At 40.2% G+C, this 20,672-nt stretch overlaps 1 protein-coding gene across 1 annotated transcript in view; it reads left to right on the top strand.

Moving 5' to 3' along the window:
* The window catches only part of rxfp2a (relaxin family peptide receptor 2a), a 42,280-nt gene extending 22,227 nt beyond the window's left edge, over nt 1–20,053 (top strand). Inside the window, exons 9-20 of the mRNA XM_085798606.1 lie at nt 1,091–1,165; nt 2,031–2,102; nt 5,083–5,154; nt 5,994–6,068; nt 9,158–9,229; nt 9,339–9,410; nt 9,548–9,777; nt 11,349–11,494; nt 14,122–14,217; nt 16,283–16,451; nt 19,255–19,473; nt 19,619–20,053. Of these exons, the coding sequence (XP_085654732.1) occupies nt 1,091–1,165; nt 2,031–2,102; nt 5,083–5,154; nt 5,994–6,068; nt 9,158–9,229; nt 9,339–9,410; nt 9,548–9,777; nt 11,349–11,494; nt 14,122–14,217; nt 16,283–16,451; nt 19,255–19,473; nt 19,619–19,878 (1,558 nt within the window). The 3' untranslated portion in view covers nt 19,879–20,053. The remainder of the gene's footprint in view (nt 1–1,090; nt 1,166–2,030; nt 2,103–5,082; nt 5,155–5,993; nt 6,069–9,157; nt 9,230–9,338; nt 9,411–9,547; nt 9,778–11,348; nt 11,495–14,121; nt 14,218–16,282; nt 16,452–19,254; nt 19,474–19,618) is intronic.
* Nucleotides 20,054–20,672: the final 619 nt, after the last annotated feature.

Genomic DNA, 20,672 nt, shown 5'->3' with positions numbered 1-20,672 from the left:
AACCATAAACCACTTTATTTTATTTATGAACTTTTTTTTTTCAAAATGAAGCTTTTAGATTGATTTACTATTTGAGACCTGAACAGACCAGGAAGAGATAAGATTTTACAATAAGATTCTATTATTTATTCCTTTAATCCATTATTACACACTAAATTAAGTATTGTAAAGTTTTTGATTTTGGTGACTCCAGCTTCTTTTTTTTGCCACCGTTTATATATTTTCTTTTCCTCTGCTGAAGTTAGCATGCTAACCAGCTAGCCCGAATCCTGGTCAGACTGTCTCATCACTCTTCTGTGCCAAGTTACTGTAGCATTCAGTCTGCCCTGAAAGAACACAGTGGGCTTATCTTAACTCATTCTATCGTAAACACAACAATGGATGAAGTTCCTGACTGATAATGCTAATGCTAATGCCTATGTAGCAGTAAACAGTTGTGCAGTTGTGGGGCAATATTATTTTCAAGCTCCTCATTCTTAGCAAGTTGCAGTTACTGCGTCATCAAAGACTTGGAGTTGGTTTCCAAAGGGCAGCCAACTTTTATAAATGACAAAGAAAACCAGAAAAAGGCTTAGGCCTACTCTAACTCTTTGCATTAAAAGGTTTGCTGATTGGCTGCCAATTTCAAGTTTCAAGTGACATTGTCTTTAGTTCTTTCTTGGAAATTACATCATGCCAAAAAGTAATAATGTTCATCTAGTATTTGTCATTTTTAATGAAAGAATCCCGATTATATTATTGGATGCTTTAGATACTTACTTTATGCTGTTGCAGATAACACAGTGTTCTCCCTGTTTTTACAAGATACTGTTTCTCATTTGTTTGCTTTGTTTTGCCATCACTGTGAGAGGTGCACTGACTGACTTCTTCACTAATCCTGTTGTGTTACAGATTAGTCATCACATTTCTGCAGCTTTCTCATTTAGATCATTTAGCTACTTTCATCAGCTGTGTTCCTCTTTTTCAAACAAGCCACAGGTCCAGGTATACGAGCAGCAGTGCATCATCCCTGCTCTGTGATGGTGGGAACTCCTGCTGAGTGACTTTTAATCTCTGTGTTACTAAAACGTTCTCCTCCTCCTCTCACCAGGTCCATGGTGGACGCCTCACTGCAACAGCTTCCCCACCCGAGCTTCTGTCAACACATGCCTGCCTTGGTCTGGCTGTGAGTCTGCTCTGACAGTGTTCTTGTGTGTGTGCAGGTGTGTAGTGCGCGTGTGTGTGCGTGACTCAGTAGATGTCTGTGCCGGAAAGAGCTTAGCAGACGGACAGATAAGTGTGCTTGTGCTTGTGCCTGTGTGCGTACTGTACCTAAAAACAAACCGGGACTTGGAGATAGAGGTGACGAGGGGGGGCGGACGTGTAGTTGACAATATGAGACTCAGATGAGTGGTGCTCCTGACTGCGTGAGACGTGAAGCGTCCTCGAGCTGATGTCACGGTGGCCGGTCAGATCGACCAGCTATTTTTGGTTTGAGTGTGGACTGGAAAGCACCCGCCAGATGAGTCTGACATTGTAATGACCCGAGCTCTCATGTCGCTCTGTAAGCAGCCTCTCAGCACTCATACCCACTCTGCCTGTTTGAATTCCAAAGCAAACAATGTCCATCACTATGCTGCCCTCCCTCTCTGTGCTTTTTTTCTTTTATCACCTACAAACATAAATTTGACAGCTTAGACAAATTACATTTTTTATTACTATTTCTGTGAAAAAAGTTCAAATCTGATCACTATACATACAATATAGACAGTTGTCCATGAAGTTGGAATTATCTTTTTGTTACAGTACTAATATAAAGGTTAATTGTGGTTTAATTTCCACAGTGATATGTTTGGAAGAGATAGATTAATAAAGTTTTGAGAAGATATACACTTTATCTATAAAGAATAAATCATATTGTCACAATCATTTCATGAGAAGAGGGAATCAAAATATTTTATTCCAACTTCATCTGAACACCACACGCTTCTGTGTGTTGAACTTGTCAACCCTGCGCTTTATGTTCCCGATCTCCGTTTCTCTGCTTTCAGGGATCTTGAGGGAAACCAGATCCAGACTCTCAACTACTCCATCTTGAAGACCTGCAGCAAGCTTGAAGTTCTGTGAGTATCCTCCCTCTTATGAACTTACTGTAATGAAAACCAAATGCATGAAACACAATCACTTTTGAGAGTTTACAAAGAGTCATAAACAAAGTTTCCATTCCATTTAACAAGCTTCCTAAAGTTGCTCTTAAGATAAACTACAAATGAGGTGTTTTTCTATTAGCTGGATGAAGGACAGGGGTTTGGTCTCTGTGTGGCTACATCAGCTGCTCAGTGATTGTGTGTCTGCTATCACTTCCACCATATTGTCTCCACACACAAAACACTGCCTTGAGCATGAAAGTGGCTGATATCAGTTTTCCATTGTTTTTATATTATAATAACATTATTTTATAATGATGAATAATAATAATAATAATTCAGAGCCTTTTGTGAATCATTCTTCCAAGGAACTTGGCAGTGTATCTGAGTTTTGTAGTTTCTACATTTTAATTCAAGTCCAGGTAATCTGATGAAAAGTCAGACCTCCGCCAAACACTGACTCTTGCAGCTTCAATATTAAAACAATTACATCTAGGGACAGAAAACTCAAGTGTATAAACACATAGTTGGAGCCACACTAATTCAATTCTTAACTTTTCAGTGCAAGTAATAGGATCAATTGTGTACTTGTTGTGTACTAATCCCAGGGAAGCTGGAGTTCACTGCGTGTACTTGTGTACACTTGTCTTAAAGATGTGCACAAACACAGTCTGGTTTTGATGTTGTTCTTCTATTTAAAACACAAAAATAAATCACTAATTCATGCAGACTCTTGTCAACACAACTATCATCTTAACTACCACTGTTCAGGACGAACCAGTTCAACCTGAATGTTTTCTCCACTTCTTTTCAAATTCAGTTCCTCTCCCTCCCTCCCTCTCACACACATACCAATTTGTCGACTTTTATTGTGTCATTAGTCAACACAAACGACATCACATGCTCTGCAGAGTGCCTTCTTCCATCACTTTATTAAGAAACTGAACACATACTACAGGCTCAGAAGAAATCCACAATGTTTTGACACCAGTTAATCATCAATGTAAAAAAGTCATTCAGGCTCTTTTTAAAACAAGCAACCAAACATCATCATTATCGGTTAGCATTTATTAGCTGTGTGATCAGTGGTGGACAGTAACGGAGTAAATTTACTTGAGTAGTACTGTACTTAAGTACATATCCAGAGGATTTGTACTTTACTTGAGTATTAGATTTCTCTGGTACTTATTACTCTTACTTGAATACATTTCCAAGACAAATACTTTTACTTTTACTCAAGTTAATTTCTAGGAAGGCTGAAAAGTACTCGTTACTTTCAGGTCTGCTCTTTTTTTTTTTTTTCTAAAATACTATTGGACACAAGCTGTGTTTGTCAAAGAAGGAAACGTGTCACAGTGCAGCTCTCCACTGGGATCTACGTAAAAGCAGAAATACGTCATCCCTCCCCATAAGGATACCGCCAAAGTAGCCACGCTCTCGACTGCGTTTGTCAACTCAAAACTATACCACGAGTTGTGAAAATGACAATTGCTGTCCTCTTATGAGCCCATTTGTTTTATTTGTTTTTATAGGTGTTTCTGCAGGCTTTGTATAACATTGTGGTTCTAAAAAGCACATCAGTGCAGGTGGTTAAAAGGTCCTTAAATTCATTTAGAAAAAATTATAGTAATTATAGTGAAAAATAAGAAATTTACTCTTACTCTTATTCTTACTTTTACTTAAAGTAAATTTAAAAGCATGTACTTTTGGATACTTAAGTACCTTTAAAAGCAAGTACTTTTTTACTCTTACTCGAGTAACATGTCGACTGAGCTACTTTTACTTGTAACAGAGTAAATTTTGACCAGTAGTATTTGTAGTCTTACTCAAGTACTGTGGTTGAGTATTCTGTCCATCTCTGTGTGTGATCAGCTGTAACTCACCAATCAGCCTTTAAATGTGCCTGTACTCCTGTGCCTTAACAGCATTGAACAAAGTGTGTGAAGGTCACAGAGGTGCCAGACTACAACACTACAGCTATACCTGTTGATAAGGTTACAAGGAACTAGTGATGCCGTGGGAGCCACGGGAGCCACGGGCTACGGGTCAGCCCACGGGTCCTGCGGTTTCCCCTGAAGGACATTTTTAGACATGAGGGACAGACACGCTGATGTTGAGGATTCTCATTTTCATCGTTGCCAGGTTTCACCTTGGCTGCTAAACAGAAATACAAGCTGTCTGCTTTGGTTTCTAAGACGTGTTGTGCTGGTATTTTGAAACCCTTGAATGGTTTGCTTTCATCTCCCTAATATACGCTTCACTGCAACAATCTCACTTTTCCTGTAGTTTTCAAACCGTGCAGTTTTGCTTTTATGAATTATAAAGCTCTTTTTTTTATTACTGGTAGCAGGAAATCTGGTTCTGGAACAAGATGTACATTTTTTCTCACTGGGGACAAATTATAGAGACCAAGATGAGTCATCCATATACACTGAAATGTGTGTTCATGTGTGTGTGCGCCAAATCTGTGTCTGGTCTCAAATCTGTTAGGTCTCATCTGCTTTTCATTCAAGAACCAAAGAAATGTGGTGCGTCTCTTTTATTGAAGACATTTCTGATCATGTTGAATCCTAACAAGCAATATGTGACCATGATAAATTCACTCAAAGACAGATGGAAAGTGTAAGTGGGAGGATGGCAGGAAGGTCGACGGTTTGACCCTGGGAGATGAAGCAGAACAGCAGCTGTTTAGCTCTTAAAGATGCTGTCCACATGTCCTTAAGCAAGGTGTCTTTCTGGAGAGGGCCAAATTGTTGGATATAAATTGTGTTCATGCAGATTTGTTAAGCATTAAGTCAGTTTGCATTGCAGGCATTGTGGGAATTGGTAGCCATATGTTTCAGATACTGCAACAAATGAGATTGTATCCAGTCCCAGCAGGGATCCACCGCGGGAGATGGAAACACCACTTTGTAAGACTCTGCATGTTTTCTGACAGCTGCTCTGTCCTGTTCAGATTGCTGATGGACAACAGGATACAAAAGATTCCCGAAAACACCTTCCAGTCTCTGTGGAAACTGGCTGAGCTGTGAGTGTTTGCATCGTTCTCATTCAGTTCACACAACCAGTTTTAATCAGCTGAAATTAGATAGAGAAGTTTAATCAGTTACTGGGTTTAGAGAAAATTGAAATGCCTATATAAAGGTCAACAGTGGAGTTTGTTTTTGCTGACTGAGAATAGCTTTTCCTCAAATGCGGTCAGTTCATAAACTAACAGCAGATCTTTTCCTGCTCTGCAAATTTAATCTAAAAGACCTAATTGTGAAAACGTTGTTCAGCGTTTCATTGTTTTCGGCTTTTTATATGAGACTGATCAAACAATGGGAACTGCTTTTTATCTTTACTAAGTGGTCAGGATCACTCCTTCCCAAAATATTAAAGACAACATTAGGTCTGGAGTAGTGAATTGTGTAAATTATATTTAACTGTTTTATGAAGTTAAAGTTAATTATATTGTCGTGATGGATCCCAGACTCGACACTCACTTGTTTTTTCACTTGCACAAAAATAAATGACTTTAGGATTCAGGCAGCAGAATGAGTCAGCAATCACAAAGAGAGATATAGCAGAACTGTCTGAAACTGTAATACAGTGGCTTTGTTAGCTTGTCATGATGACTTGACAAGAAATCATATACAATTTAAATAAATGTCTGTAAAACCAGGTTTAAGTGCTGTGTTAAAATACACAGCTATGAATGGAAGTGATGTGAGCTGAGCTTTACTGGATACAGTAAACCTCTGCAAAGCAAATAAAGCAGTTGTGACTAAACACCCAAATGATTTCCATGCTCATGATGAAGATTAGTGTATATGAATTTGGTCTTCTGCAATTTCTTCAATTAAACAAGTTTGTCTGTTTTCTCAGGGATCTTTCCAGCAACAGGATCAGAGAGCTGCCTAAAAGCACCTTTAAAAGCCTCTCTAAGTCACTGCTTAAACTGTGAGTATGCAACAGTTTCTCTGAAGCGTATATGTGAGGAGTGTAACAGCAGGGCATTCAAGTGAAATGATAAAAACATCACTGAGATGGTAGGATTCAGACAGCATGCTCTTATCTCACTGATGAAGGCTCTCAGACAGCGGTGGAAAGCACATTTACTCAAGGACTATATAGTATGTGAAATACTTCCACCTTTCGTATTTACAGGTGCATCTCAATAAATTAGAATATCGTGGAAAAGTTTATTTTTTATTATATGTCAGTAATTAAATTCGAAATACGTTATATAGATCCATTACACACAGAATGAGACATTTCATGTCTTTATTTTTTAATTTATTTTAATTGTATTGTATGATTATGGCTTACATTTAATGAAGACCTACATTTCAGTATCTAAAAAATGTAATATCACAAAAGACCAATTAAAAAAGCATTTTTAATATGGAAATATTGACCCTCTGAAAAGTAACGGAGGGAACTCGCCACACTGTATTCTCCCAAAGTGTTAAATCATTTATTAGAGGATTACATGATAAAAGGACAAGGACAACGTTTCGAGCGTTTGGCTCTTCATCAGGTCAGTCAATTAGAGCAGTTCTTCTTCTTCTGAAAAGTATGTCCATCTATATGCACTCAATACTTGGTTGGGGCTATTTGACTTGAACTACTAGAAATGAACTTTTCCACAATATTCCAATTTATTGATATGTGCCTGTACTTTATTTGGAGAATGGTTTACTTTTTGCTCCACTACATTTATCCAGAAGTTATCGTTATTAGTTGATTTACAAAAGAGTTTACATAGAAACATGATAAATGATGCATCTGTATATAAAGTACAACACCTCAAGCCACTGAAATATAAGGGTGCTCACAGATGACAGCATCACTAACAATTAATTTATCTGTAGTAGGGGTGACATTGACAGGGCTAAGTTTACTGCATAAAATATGTTTTTCTTTTGTTCTTCATGTGTTATCCTGATTTACAGTTTACTTGTAATGTATTTTATATTGTGGTTAGGGTTGGTTTACAGTAGTAAAGTAAAACATCTCAGTTTGTTTTCTTCCATCACTGGTGGAACATACAAATGACCAGGAACCAGAATATCAAAAGTATGGCAGTTGGTTTTCCACATAATTGAAACCTGTGCCGTGATATGCATCCTGTTCAAAACGATATAGGGACAACAGATGAATGACTTGCTTGTGATGGAAATTTTCCTGCAACTATTACCTATTACTTTTCAGTGGACAGATTAACACACAGGTGCTTGCCAGAAGAGCCTGCAACACTGCCAGACAGAGCACTGTCTCATGAATAATGCTATCATAAAGTTAATGAGCTCCAAACTGTTTCATTAGTGGTGAGTTTGAGACCTTGCAAAACAAATTACTGCCACTAAAAAAAGTGTTAGAAGTGTCTCTTAGACATAACTGCTTGTTTGTCATTGGAAAACTCTGTTTTAAACTTGAGTGTGTTGTACAGTATGTTAAGCAGTGTGGTGCAGCTGAAGAGTAGCTGATGGATGAAAGATGTGGTTTCTAGCAGGATGGTTTTCAAAGTTTAAAATTGTGCTGCAGTACAATCACAGCACAATCTGAATATTTATTTTTCTGTCACTTCACTTCAACACGTCGTCCAACATAATTCAAAAAGCCACGAACAGAATACACAAAAACTGATTTTAATCAACACCTCCTCCTGTCGTGAATTAAGAGCTGTCGGACCTTTGCACCCAGAAGAAATTGAACACAGCGTGACAGTGTTGAAATACCCATGCAGAGAAAACTGGCTGTGCTTGTGACTATATGTGGTTTTAATTTGCCCAAATTTCACAGCCAACAACAAGCACATGACGGTCACAACTGTCAACTGTGTGTAGCATGAAGTAGATCAGGCAGATGTTTCCCAATATGAAACACTTGGTATGTTTGGCCTGCGTTATGTTATTGCCGACAGCATTTTAGAAGTTTTTTTTGTTATATATATATATATTTTTTTTTTTTTGGCTTTTATGCCTTTTATTTTTGATAGATCAGTAGAGATGGACAGGAAAGGGGGAGGCAGAGAGAGGGGGAATGACATGCAGGATAGGGCTGCCCGACGCGGGTTTCGAACCGGGGCCGCCTGCGTTGAGGACTATACGTAGCCTCTATATGGGGTGGCCGTCTAAACCACTGCGCCACGCACCGCCCCCAGCATTTTAGAAGTTTGACTGCAGTGACAGTGAGACAGTCTGATCTTTATATTTTCAGAAGGCTGCATGTTCCAGCCTTATTAAGACAAAGGTGCGTCCGTCCTCGTCCTTCATCTGTGGCCAAAATGGAAAATGCCAGCACAGAGTTCAATCAAACACCGAGACAAACCCTGCAGAAGAGCTCTGGGGTTATCTATGGCTATACGTGCGCTACATAATAACGAGCCCCAGACAAATGCTTCCACGGACCAGTGCTCTCACTTCAAAAATAGACCATTGTGAATGGGTTTGGAAGTGCGATGAAGAAATATGAAATCTTGCCAAAATATCTGAATCGGATATTGCAGGGATAGATGCTGCTGCGATGTCTTGTTGCAGACAGTAGACAATATAAATACAAGGGGGATATTAAAATGCAATCAAGAAATGGTACAACAAAGGAACTTTTGATAGATGAGATTTGATAGATGAGATAGATGACGACAGGGAACTCAGAAACACACGATATCTGTGTATTTTACTTCACTGCACTGAGTTTGTGTGGCATTGCTTTACTTTATCTGCAGTGCAGCATTACATTTTGGGCAAAAGAGGTAAAAAAAATTATAATTTAGAAAACTACAGCATCCCCAACCAGAAGTACCCATACAGACTGTTTACTGGTGGCAACAGATCCAGAGGTTTATTCTTGAATTAAAGCGTGAAACTAGGACACAATGTCTTCTATATCCAGGTTTAGGTAGGACTGAACATACAAAATTCATGGGCTTATTGTCTGTTCAGTTATAAACAAAGGACATATGGATTTCACTGTTTTTCTGTCACGTGTCAGATTTCATCCTGACGAGCTTTAATGACTTTATCATCATCTATTTCTTCTTGCAGAAATATCTCCCACAATCCCCTTCTCCTAATTCGCCCCAGCCACTTCCACCACCTGGCACATCTTCAGTCTCTGTGAGTATACACACACACACACACACACACACACACACACACACACACACACACACTGTCACACTGGCTGCTGCAGCCTGTGCTGTTGAATATTCTCTGTTTTCTACAGGGCGCTGGAAGGCATAGAGATCCCAGATATTCAGACGAAGATGTTTCTGCAGATGAAGAACCTGTCGCACATGTACGTGTCCCCCCTTTAGAAATCTGTCACAGAATATAGAATAACCATGGTGTCTCTTCATCTTTCTATCTTTATCTTTTTTTTTGAGGGGCGGGGGGTCTTATCTGTCTTCCTTCTCATCCTCTCCTCTCCACCAGATACTTCAAGGAGTTCCAGTACTGTTCTTATGCGCCTCACGTCAGATCCTGTAAGCCCAACACGGACGGCATCTCGTCTTTCGAGGACCTGCTGGCCAACATAGTGCTGCGAGTGTCCGTCTGGGTGATGGCCTTCATCACCTGCTTCGGTAACCTGTTGGTCATCGGCATGAGGTCGCTTATACGGGCCGAAAACAATCTGCATGCTGCTTGCATCAAAGTCCTCTGCTGTGAGTAGCCACACTTGAGTCAGAAAACACTGGTTATATTATTCCAAAACACACATAAACAAGTATATAACATGGATTTCATCATCTTAAAAAAGTTATATTATGTCATTTACAATTTTAAAGGGGAGGATGTACCAGAGTCAGGCGTAGGTCAACTTCAGCTGAGGCAGCAGCAGGGATCAGTGGGTTTGTAGGCCAATAAAAGAGCTGTTATCCAGACTGGTGCAAGCTCAACCACCTGTTCTATTGCAATAAAAACAGTTGCGAAACGAGACATCAGGTGGAGCAGCACTGCACCACCTGGGCCTGACTTTGTGAGCAGTGGTCACAACTCTTCATGAATGAATTAGTTAATCACACAGTGAGTGAGCACTTCACAGAGTGCTGTCAGTGGATGTTTTCTGGGGCTAGATATAACGTCTTAAATGCATTTGCAGTGAATTCAGTTCTATATGTGAGAAATACGTTTGAAAAACAGAACTGTGACCAAAATGTATCTCTATGTGACATGGCAGCATTTCTATATTTTTTCCTGTCACAGTGATTTCTTATGGTTTTATGGAGGAGAGTTCAAAAAATAAAATACAGAGTGGAAGATGTGGGTTAAAAAAAACAGAGTAGCCTACGTCAGAGTAAATAATAAATAATGTTATTTTTACTTTGAAAAAAAAAATTGAGTCACACATCTTTTTGCAAAGAGTAAGGGACTGGAGCATCAAAACAAACACTCAGCTGTCGTTACAGCGAGGGGAAATATCTTCACACTTGCCAGTCCTCTGAACACAAACTCCACAATAAGGAAGTTGAACCATTTCTACTTCACTTGGGATAAGTAAAAATAGTTTTTAAATCCAGAGTGGGAGGAGATAAGAGGCGCTACCAAAGTTAATTTAATTAAAAAGGCAATATTCAGTGTGACGAACATGAAAAGCCACAAAAACAATTGCACATAGTACAGATGGTGTACCTTACTTAACTCCAGAACAAACACAAGACTGAACCTGTCTGATAGGACTTGAAGTACATTTAAGACCAGAAAAATCCCTATATCTATTTTAACTTTCTCTCCGTCATGCTCCGTTAGTTTCCTCTCCACTTTTTTACCCGTCTTGTCAGCCTCTTGCTCTCTTTCTCCTTCTGGGGTTTGTTCATCCTCCAGGCTCCACTCCCCATCTCTCTGCTCTCTCACCTTTTCATTCACAGTATATCTATTTAAAAAAATCAATGGGAGTTTGAACCCTTTGTCCTTGTTTCTAATTCTACATCCACTTTAAGAAGAGTTCATGTCATGGAGACAGAGTCATGGTGGCTTCCTTAAGTCTCAAATGAGCTAGATGACTCGCCTACTTTCCCACCCACCCACTCACAGTGAGCGTGTGTGTTACATGCAAGTCATTACTCCTGTCTGCTGTGGAGGGCAGAGAGGAGCCGCTGGGTTTTAATGAGAAATCTGGGGCCGTGACTTCAGGAAGTGCCACCAGCTGAGAGATGGACCTCACCTCCTGCAGACCCACACAAAGCAGCTCTCTCAGTAAATTGACTCTTTTATTTCACTCTGTCTTGCCATCCAGGTGCTGACTGCCTCATGGGCGTGTACCTGTTTTTCGTCGGGGTGTTTGACGTGAAGTTTCGTGGACAGTACAACCGTAACGCCCTGCTCTGGATGGAGAGCGTGGAGTGTCGGACCATTGGGTTCCTGGCCATGCTCTCCTCTGAGGTAACTTCACAGAGATGAACATCCCACTCATACAGAGCCTGTGATACACAACAAAATGTATTCACTGCAAAGCATATTCTACACATGTCTGTTTGTGTTCCCTTTACATGCTTTTTTACGTATCCTGTATCAGCCGCTGCTGCTCTTGCTGCTGACAGCATCCCAGTGTTCAGCTCAGGGCTTTGACTAATTTCCTCCAGGGAGAACTTGACCTCCACCGTTTCTGCTTATAATACTGTACTAAATCGGCCGTGGCAGGTTCAGAGCCTCAACGTGCTAAATTTAATAAGTCAATCTCAATACTTATACAGTATTTACAAATGCAACAATTGGCTTTTTGTACTGACTTCAGTGCCTCAAAGCAGAGAATGAGAGCACTGATCCAACACTGGTGCTCTGTTTATTTCCACATAAAAAAAAAAAATTGTAGGGATGCATGATAATTATCGGCCCGATATCAGGAAATTATGACATCATTCCGATGAGTCCGATATCATATCTTATTGGCCCGATATGATATAGTATATATTTTTGTCAGCACTGCGGTGTGGGTCATTTCTTTAATCAAACGCTCTCACTCATACTATAATCAGAAAAACAACTTCCTCCAGAATACTCCCTCATGTCGGGCGACAACTCGTCAACTCGGTTATAATTTTGGTAGTTGCAGACTTGACTTGATATCAACGTCTTATCCACAGTATTTTACCCATTACACATGTTACACATAAACCACAGAAATATGAATATAAAAAAGTAGGAAGAATGGCTCGCAAACTGGGAACCTCCGTCAACACGTGAACGCACCACAACGTGTGTACGTTTGTAAACAGAGAACATGACAGCGGTAATGTGGGACTTCATCAAAGTTCAAGTTCAAAGACAGCTCGCTAGCAACAAAAAGCTAACCATAAGAATTCGTCAGGACACAAATACACACTCTCTCTTTCTCTCTTTCTCTCTCTCTCTCTCTCTCTCTCTCTCTCTCTCTCTCTCTCTCTCTCTCTCTCTCTCTCTCTCACACACACACACACACACACACACACACACACACACACACACACACACACACACACACTCTGTTGGTCTGTGTGTGTGTGTCTCTCTCTCTTCCTTGAGTTAAAAAAAACAACTGAACCTCATTTACTTTAGTGAAAAGTTATTTATTTGTATGGAACCTTGTGGGATGCACTTTTCCCCCTTTGTATTTATTTTAAACCCTGATGCAAAATATTTGCATCAGTTCTAGAGGCCTCTATTTTTATATCAACAAGTAATGCACCTTATTTACATTTTTTCTCAATCGCTAAAACACTAAACCCTGTTGTCTGAACCAAATTCTCAGTTGCTTGAACCCACTGATTGAATCAGTCACTCTTTTGGCAAAACCATCAGCACTTTTCACCTGTTTAGACACATCTTACCAACACATTTTCATTGTGATGCACCTGTGTTGCATAATGCTGAGCACAGGTGGCAAAAGTCAAACACAACTAAAGCACAAGTTTCACCGGTTGAACACAACAACTCAAAATTGATCACACTTGTGGCTAAAGATGTGAGGGCACATACAGTATATACAACCAGTTCAGGATGAAGTCCTGTGGCCTGATCCAGTACAGAGAAATACTGCAATGCTGTGGCTGAGTAATGCACTTCTAATTTGTATATTTTTGTACTTTATTTTTTACGTAGGCCTACTGCATATAAGTGCTACTGTAAATGCACAGGATTTCTGTTTTTTTGTACTTTTTTTTTTTTTTTTTTAACAGTATTATACAAGTGCTAAATGCACAGGTTTTTTGTTTTGCAACATGCATTTATGGAGGGAGAGGAAGAGGAGAAGATGAGAGACAACAGGGTGAAAGAAGAGAGGATGAGGGAGGGAGGGATGAACTGGGAAGAAAAAAGAAGAAGGAAGGAAAGGGGGATGAAATGGATTTGGGGAGGGAGGGAGAAGGGTGAAAGAAAGGGAAGGAGAGAAGTGCTAAATGCAGGTTTTTTGTTTTGCAACATGCATTTAGCCTACAGTGAACGATAAACATTTATTTCTACAGCTTCATGTCCTGAGCATTGTGTTTTCTATTTTTCTATGTAGTGTTTAGTGACTGCTCAGTAGTGTTTTTAATTTTGATTGACTAGGGGCACGATTTGACAACATAGTTCAGTTTTGGGCACAAATTGAACTGTTTTGAGGTGAAAGTTTGGTTTTGCAAGAAGAGTCCGAGGTTTTGTGAATGTAGCTTGAAAATTGGGGTTTGTGTTCACAGTTTAGAGAAAAGGAGAGAAGCTTTCAAGAAGTGTGTCTTAGCAATTGAGAAAAACTGTATGTTCATTTGAGATATCAAATCATCATACTGACTGTAAACCGTTTACTTCACATTACTGCAATCACATTCAGAAGCTACAATTAGATGAGAAAGGAAGTAAACAAAGTTTTATGCAATGAAGAATTTACCAACTTTAAAGCACTTAAAAGCACTGTACTGTACCAACAGTTCCTGTAACATTTCCACTGTGTACAGATAGACCACAGCATCAAGCATCATATTAGCTTAAGGAAAACCAAAACACTGTCTAACACTGTCTATACTGTACATGAGTTTATAATGAGTGTCTCCGTCAAGGTGTCTGTTCTCCTGCTGACCTACCTGACGATGGAAAAGTTCCTGGTGATCGTGTTTCCCTTCAACAACCTGCGGCCAGGCAAACTTCAGACTGGGGTGAGCTAAGCTACTAATACAGGAGAAAGAAATCTGCTGGTTTTGCTACAGTACATGTCTTATTTTCACATTCATCTATCAAACCCTTGTTTGTTGTTTGGTGTGTAAAGTCATCATGACGTAAAAGCGTTGGATCTGTGCTGCTATGGTAGGTTGCCTTGGAAAAGAAATGTGCTCTTACGCGTCCAGTGTTCTGGGCTCAGTGTGAAACACTCGGTGAACTGTAGCTGAGGCTGCGTTTAGAAACAGACACATTTCATGCAGAGCAGAATTACAGCCAGGTAGAGCCAGAAAAGCTGTGTACTGCGTGGAGGCGCAGGATCTCAGATTTAGGTCAGACAGTCTGTGCCACACCAGGTTTATCTAAAATTTGCAAAAATGCAAATGTAAAAAAAGAGATCGATCTGAATGATGATTTTATGAGTACAACTGAGGCAGCTGAATCTCCTGGTGCTTGTAAAAACATGTAATTAGGAACTCTTGATTAAGACAGAGAGTCAAAGATTAATGAGATTCCTCATCAAGACGAGACACCTGTTTATTTTTCACCTTTTAACTTCAGAAAGGAAACAAAACTCTTGCAGAGTAACACCTGCTTCAGCTCAACTTCTCCAAACACGGAAAAACTAAATGATCAAATAAAGATCAGACATGATCATTGCTCATATTAACTTTACATACAGAGTATTATTGATACATTCACATATCTTATTGTGACATCAGTTTAATTTGCTTCTGCTGGCTCAGCGTCCTCCACAGCCTCCTCTTGATGTGCTGTATGTCTCTTATTTTGAACATACTGTAGCTAAGATCAATGTTTTTCTATAGGGGATTAGTTCTCCAGCAGACTCCCCACTGTGCTTGGATTGTCTGAGCGCCCCCTCAAAGAGCGGAGCATTTTCAGCCAACTCTGTATACACAAATAACTGCAATGCATATTTCTACACATTTTCACTTATCAGCTGCCACTGCTGTTACTGCCTCGGCCACTTTGTCCTCCCACTGTTCAGCTATCGGCTGTGACTCCACTTTTCTCCGGGGAGGATTTGACTGTCATCCATAATACTCTGCTGTTGTGTGCCTACAGGCAGTGACAGGTTCAGAGCCTCCACATGTTAAATGTGACCACAAGTCATTCTTTATAAATCTAAGATTGTAACAAAATGCTTTTTTTCCTACCAATACTGATTTCAGTGCAGGAATGCAGAGAATTTAAGGATGCAGTAGTGATTTGTCTCCGGTGCTGAGCTTTCACCAGATTTAAAGTCTGTCACTTTTAATGTGGGGAACTGATATCATGTAGAGTTTTCTAACGAGAGTCCGTCTGTTCACAGACGTTGTGGACTCAAAATGAATATTCTACTGAGCAGCAGTGATCAGTGAAAACATCTCCTTAACAAGTGAAAACATCTCATTAGAAAGTCTATCAAGATGGAGATTAAAAGATTAATCGAGATCCTCATCAAAACATTTTTTGACCTTTTAGCTTCAGGAAGGAAACAAAACACTTGCAGAGCACTTCTCAGTTCAGCTCAGCATCCTCCAACATTGACAAACTCTGAGTATTGATATGTATGTATAAGGGATAGTTTAGGTTTAGGAATAACAGCTGTTTCACATGTGTTTGCTGTTGCAGCTTCTTACACATCTCTGTTATTTATGATGTAACTAAAACCAGTGTTTGTTACGGCAGATTAGTTCTCCAGCAGGATCCTCTCTGAGCATCCCTCACAGAGCTCAGCATTTACAGCCAAATCTAGCTGCAGAACCGTTTGCTTTAAATACTCCTGCATCCCCTGTACTGAGAGAGGGAACGCTCTGCCACCTACTGTTGGCTGCCTCAGAGAGTCCAGATGGAGGCAGAGCCTGAACTGTCCTACGTCTGTCAACAGGAGACTGAAGTAAATGTTTGTAGGAAGCTCAGTCGGTGAAATGTGGAAATCCAACGACTCATGACTCATTTGTTTGAATTCATTTTTTTATTATTATTATTTTATTTTTATTGTTGGCTTTGTAAATATTTCTCTCAGAAAATCTAACACCATGCTTGCCATCCTTCTGGTAGGTGTTCCTGGTCTCTATCTGGGTACTGGGGTTCATCATTGCTGCTGTGCCCCTAATGAACGAGGACGTGTTTGGAAATTATTATGGACGTAACGGAGTCTGCTTCCCCCTGCACTCTGACAGGCAAGAAAAACCCACTGCCAAAGGATATTCCACAGGCATTTTTCTGGGTAAATCTAAGAAAACAACAGTTCCATTTTTTCCCCCTTAAAAAGCTCATTTTACAATCAGTACAGATTTTAGCAATTAAAGGTTCTATTCAGAAAAAAATGTCATATTAATGATGAACTGCAGCCAGCATCCTGGATTTCACACTCATCATACTTCACAGGTAGGCACAAGTGAACATCCTGGGCAGCAGCCAAGAGAGTGATGAGATGACAAGACTGGAAAATAATTTCAGCCCTGTGTTGGTCTTAGATAGAGGTAATTGAAGGATTACCAGGAGAGAAGGAGCAGTCTGAGCTTCTGTTGCTGCCGGACCATGTGGAGTTTTGAATGGGATTAATTGAGACTGTGAGATCAGTGGTGATGTAGAAGTGAGTTCATAAAGGGATGATGTCCATTGGTGGCAGCGGGACACCCAGGATACATGAACTGGAACATAGTGGTGATCAGACCAATACAGAGACTGATTGGTTAAAACCTGGTTTTGGTTCCACTGGTCCACATGTGGTGGCTCAGCAGGATTTTTCCTGGTCTGATGGCCAGTGGAACCCCACAAACTGACCAGCATCATGTTGCTAAGCAGTTAACAAAAGCTATCCTGACATTACAGCTAAACTATAAAGTATGTTATAAATGTCCCTGGGGATGGCACAGCACTAAAATGAAGTGTGATGAAAAAGACCTGGTGATTCAAGACTTTACTGTAGTGGGATTAATGTTATGAAATTCATAACGTTTCTGATATTACTCCTGTTGAACCTTATTCTCCCTGGTGTCAGTCATATTCAGTTTGGCCAGATGAGCTTCACCAGATGAAACGTTGTCTTGTTTTTCATGTTTGTGCTGGAGTTTTGCTGTTGTGTTGGGAGCCAGTTGTCTGTTGACATGTTGACATGTTGGCACTATAGAGGAGCAGTAGAGAGGTGATGGGGCAGGAACTTGGAAGTGAGTGTAGACAAGGTTCAAGGGTACTTGTATTGTACTGTAGGTAAACTTTTGCTGCAGTTAAACTTAGTAAAGTGTCCACAGACAGCCGACAACAGAAGACAAGAAAACAAAAACATTTCAAAACACTTAAAACAGTTAAAACAATCAAGACAATTACCACAATTAAGACAACCAAGGAAATACGAAGTAAAAACTGAATTAAAAGTGCTCCTATGGGGGGCGGTGCGTGGCGCAGTGGTTAAAGCGGCCGCCCCATGTAGAGGCTACAGTCCTCAACGCAGGCGTCCCCGGTTCGAATCCCGCGTCGGGCAGACATTTCCTGCATGTCATTCCCCCTCTCTCTGCCTCCCCCTTTCCTGTCTGTCTCACTATGAGCTATCCAATAAAGGCAAAAAGGCCAAAAAATATACTTAAAAAAAAGTGCTCCTATGGTACAAAGAATACCCAGTAAAAAAAAGCATTTCAAAGGACACGAATAAATACACACAGAAAAGTCAAACAACACCCATTGGAATTTCCTGGCAAATTTGGAGGAATTACAATTTTTATATATTGACAAAAAAACAATTAACACCTGAAAATTCTGTCCCATACTTATGTACTGTACCTTTAAACAAAATGTTGGTATGAGGTTTTTTGGCTTTTGTTTTTAGCATGTTGTGTAGTGAAGTGTTATTTGTTAACACGGCTCTGTGCATAAGTTTGAAGTGAATGAGAACAACCCCCAAACAAACAGGCAGAGCCATAAAAGCATGAAGAAGCAAAAGGGAGTCCTGCAGCAGATGGCACGACTCCCACAGAGAGCTGGCTACCTGCTGAGCACCTCGTGTGCCAGGAGGACTGATGCTGTTTGAAAGACTGAGGGTGGATCACATCAAGTGCTCAATTAATTTGGAGTTTGTCTGTGTTGTTGTCTTTTAATTTTGTTAATAGAACTAGTCATCCCAGTACATTTAAAGTATCCTCACTTCACTTTCTGTTGTTTCTTAAACTTCTGCACAGCAAGCAGTGATTAAATGCACCACACACTGAGATTAGATGCTGATCCAATAGGACGTGCTGTTTCTTATCATGGGAATAGTTAAACCTTCTGTGATATACAAAATAAGTATAACAAAAACACTGCAGGGTTTGTATTTAATAATGTGCAGGTGGATATGATGCAGCTTTAATTTGTTGTCTTGAAAGTTTTAAAGAGCAAACTGGTTCTATTTTTACTGGTTTTGTGACTCAACATTGTCACCATGTACCAACCAGCGATAAGAACAGGGAGTAGTATTGCACTAGACTGGGCTGTTACACAACAAATAGCTCCATCAACAATGCATGATTAGTCTGAGTTCCCACTGAGTTACTCACTGTTCTCACCGAGAACCAGTGGAAATGTGTCTGGCAGCGGTGATGAGGAGATTCTGTCTAACATGATGCCAGCGCTTCCATCAGCGGCCTGTTGACACCAGAGTCCTGTCAGTTGAGGAGAAGTGGAGCCACTGCTTGTTGTTGGTCATGAAAACCATTTGTGACCCTTCACAACAAAACACTCTGTTGTCGGATCACGTTATTGAGTTTGTTAGATGACACTTTTCTCCTCTGGGCCTAATGAAATCCTAATGAAATCACCTGACAAGTTCAAAGACATACAATAATAGATTATATGACTTGATGTTTACTCATCGATGTATCAGTATTAACAGTTAGATAATTATTTTGATATCTCAAAGCACCTGTTGCTGATGATTGTCTAAATTAAGCAGAATTTGAATGACTTTTACATTTGTGTTTTAATCAAAGCGAAGGATCTGAATACTGTTTCCACCACTGTATTTATGTGTGTGAATAGCATGTGCATTTCTTTAGGTCTGAACGTGGTGGCATTCCTCGTCATCGTCTTCTCCTACTCCAGCATGTTCTACTCCATCTATAAGACTGGCATCAATGCCACAGACCTGAGGAGCCGACTGCACAAAGACGTGGCCGTGGCCAACAGGTTTTTCTTCATAGTGTTCTCTGACGCCCTCTGCTGGATTCCCATATTTCTGGTGAAAATCCTCTCACTGCTGAAGGTGGAGATACCTGGTAAGAAAAGAAAAAGCATGGGATGTTTATGGTTTAATTTACACCTCAGACATTTTATAGTAATTATTATAAAAAGCAGCCACAGAAACATTTTTATATATGTACTGTATATGTAATTCTTGATTACCTCTCTCCTCTCCGATAGGAACCATCTCCAGCTGGGTGGTCATCTTCATCCTTCCCATCAACAGCGCCTTGAACCCCATCCTTTACACCTTGACCACCAGCTTCTTCAGGGAGCAGGTGGAACTCTTACTCTGTCGCTGGCAGAGGAGACACATCTTGAAAAAAGACCGCAAAAGCCTCACTTCCTCCACCATCTTCGTGGAGATGTCCCGGGCCCCTTGCTACCAGCATCCAGCCTACCTCCAGCAGTTGACCGGCGCAGATCCCCGCTACGCCTGATGGAGGCAGGAAACCTTCTTGGTAAATTACGGGTCGAGGGCCTACAGATGAAAGATCCTTAGGCTCCTACATGACAGTTGCACTAATAATGAGCTTGGCTTCCAACTGGAACAGGATGAACAATCACTGAGCCGCCTCATGACGCAATGACGTGCTCTGCATTTTGTAAAAAAAAAAAAAAAAAAGAGGAAAAAAAAGACTTTAAACAACTTTAAACTTTTGTCCAAAGCAGTTTACCATTTCCCCTCAGTGTCTTGCTTTATGGCGTTTTTACATGCAGGTGGGAGGAGCCAGAGATCAAACCACCATGCAACCCTTTGAGTCATGAGCTACAGTTGCTCCCACGCTTATGTGGGGTGAACGTACTGTAGGAAAATGACAAAGAAGGGATGCAAGGAAGAATAAATACCAGCACATACTGTACATCTCAAAGTGGAATTAAAATGACTCAAGTTAAACAAGATTCCTATGGGTCGGGTTTTGGACACGGAGCAGGAGACGCAACGAGGAGATGAGACGAACAACCAAATCTCTATTTTCTACAGTGACTGGAGGATGAAGCTGACTGAGCCAGGGATGTGAAACACCTCAGGTGCTGAGCTGAGAAGTCACAGATGATTGTTGTCAATCTCAATCAAAGAAAAAGAAGAAAGAAAGAGTCCTGTACTGCACAAAACGTTGCTGAAACAAATTCAACTGTTAAGATCTATTTAATCTACATGCAAATGAAAAGTCAGCTTTACATGTCATTGTTGTATTTCCCATGAGACAATTCAAATTCAGATAAACCAATT

Source organism: Trachurus japonicus, chromosome 14, assembly GCF_045865225.1.
Source record: "Trachurus japonicus isolate A0001 chromosome 14, Traja_1.0".
NCBI classification, from domain to species: Eukaryota; Metazoa; Chordata; class Actinopteri; order Carangiformes; family Carangidae; genus Trachurus; species Trachurus japonicus.
This window is presented reverse-complemented; position numbering and strand designations above follow the sequence as displayed.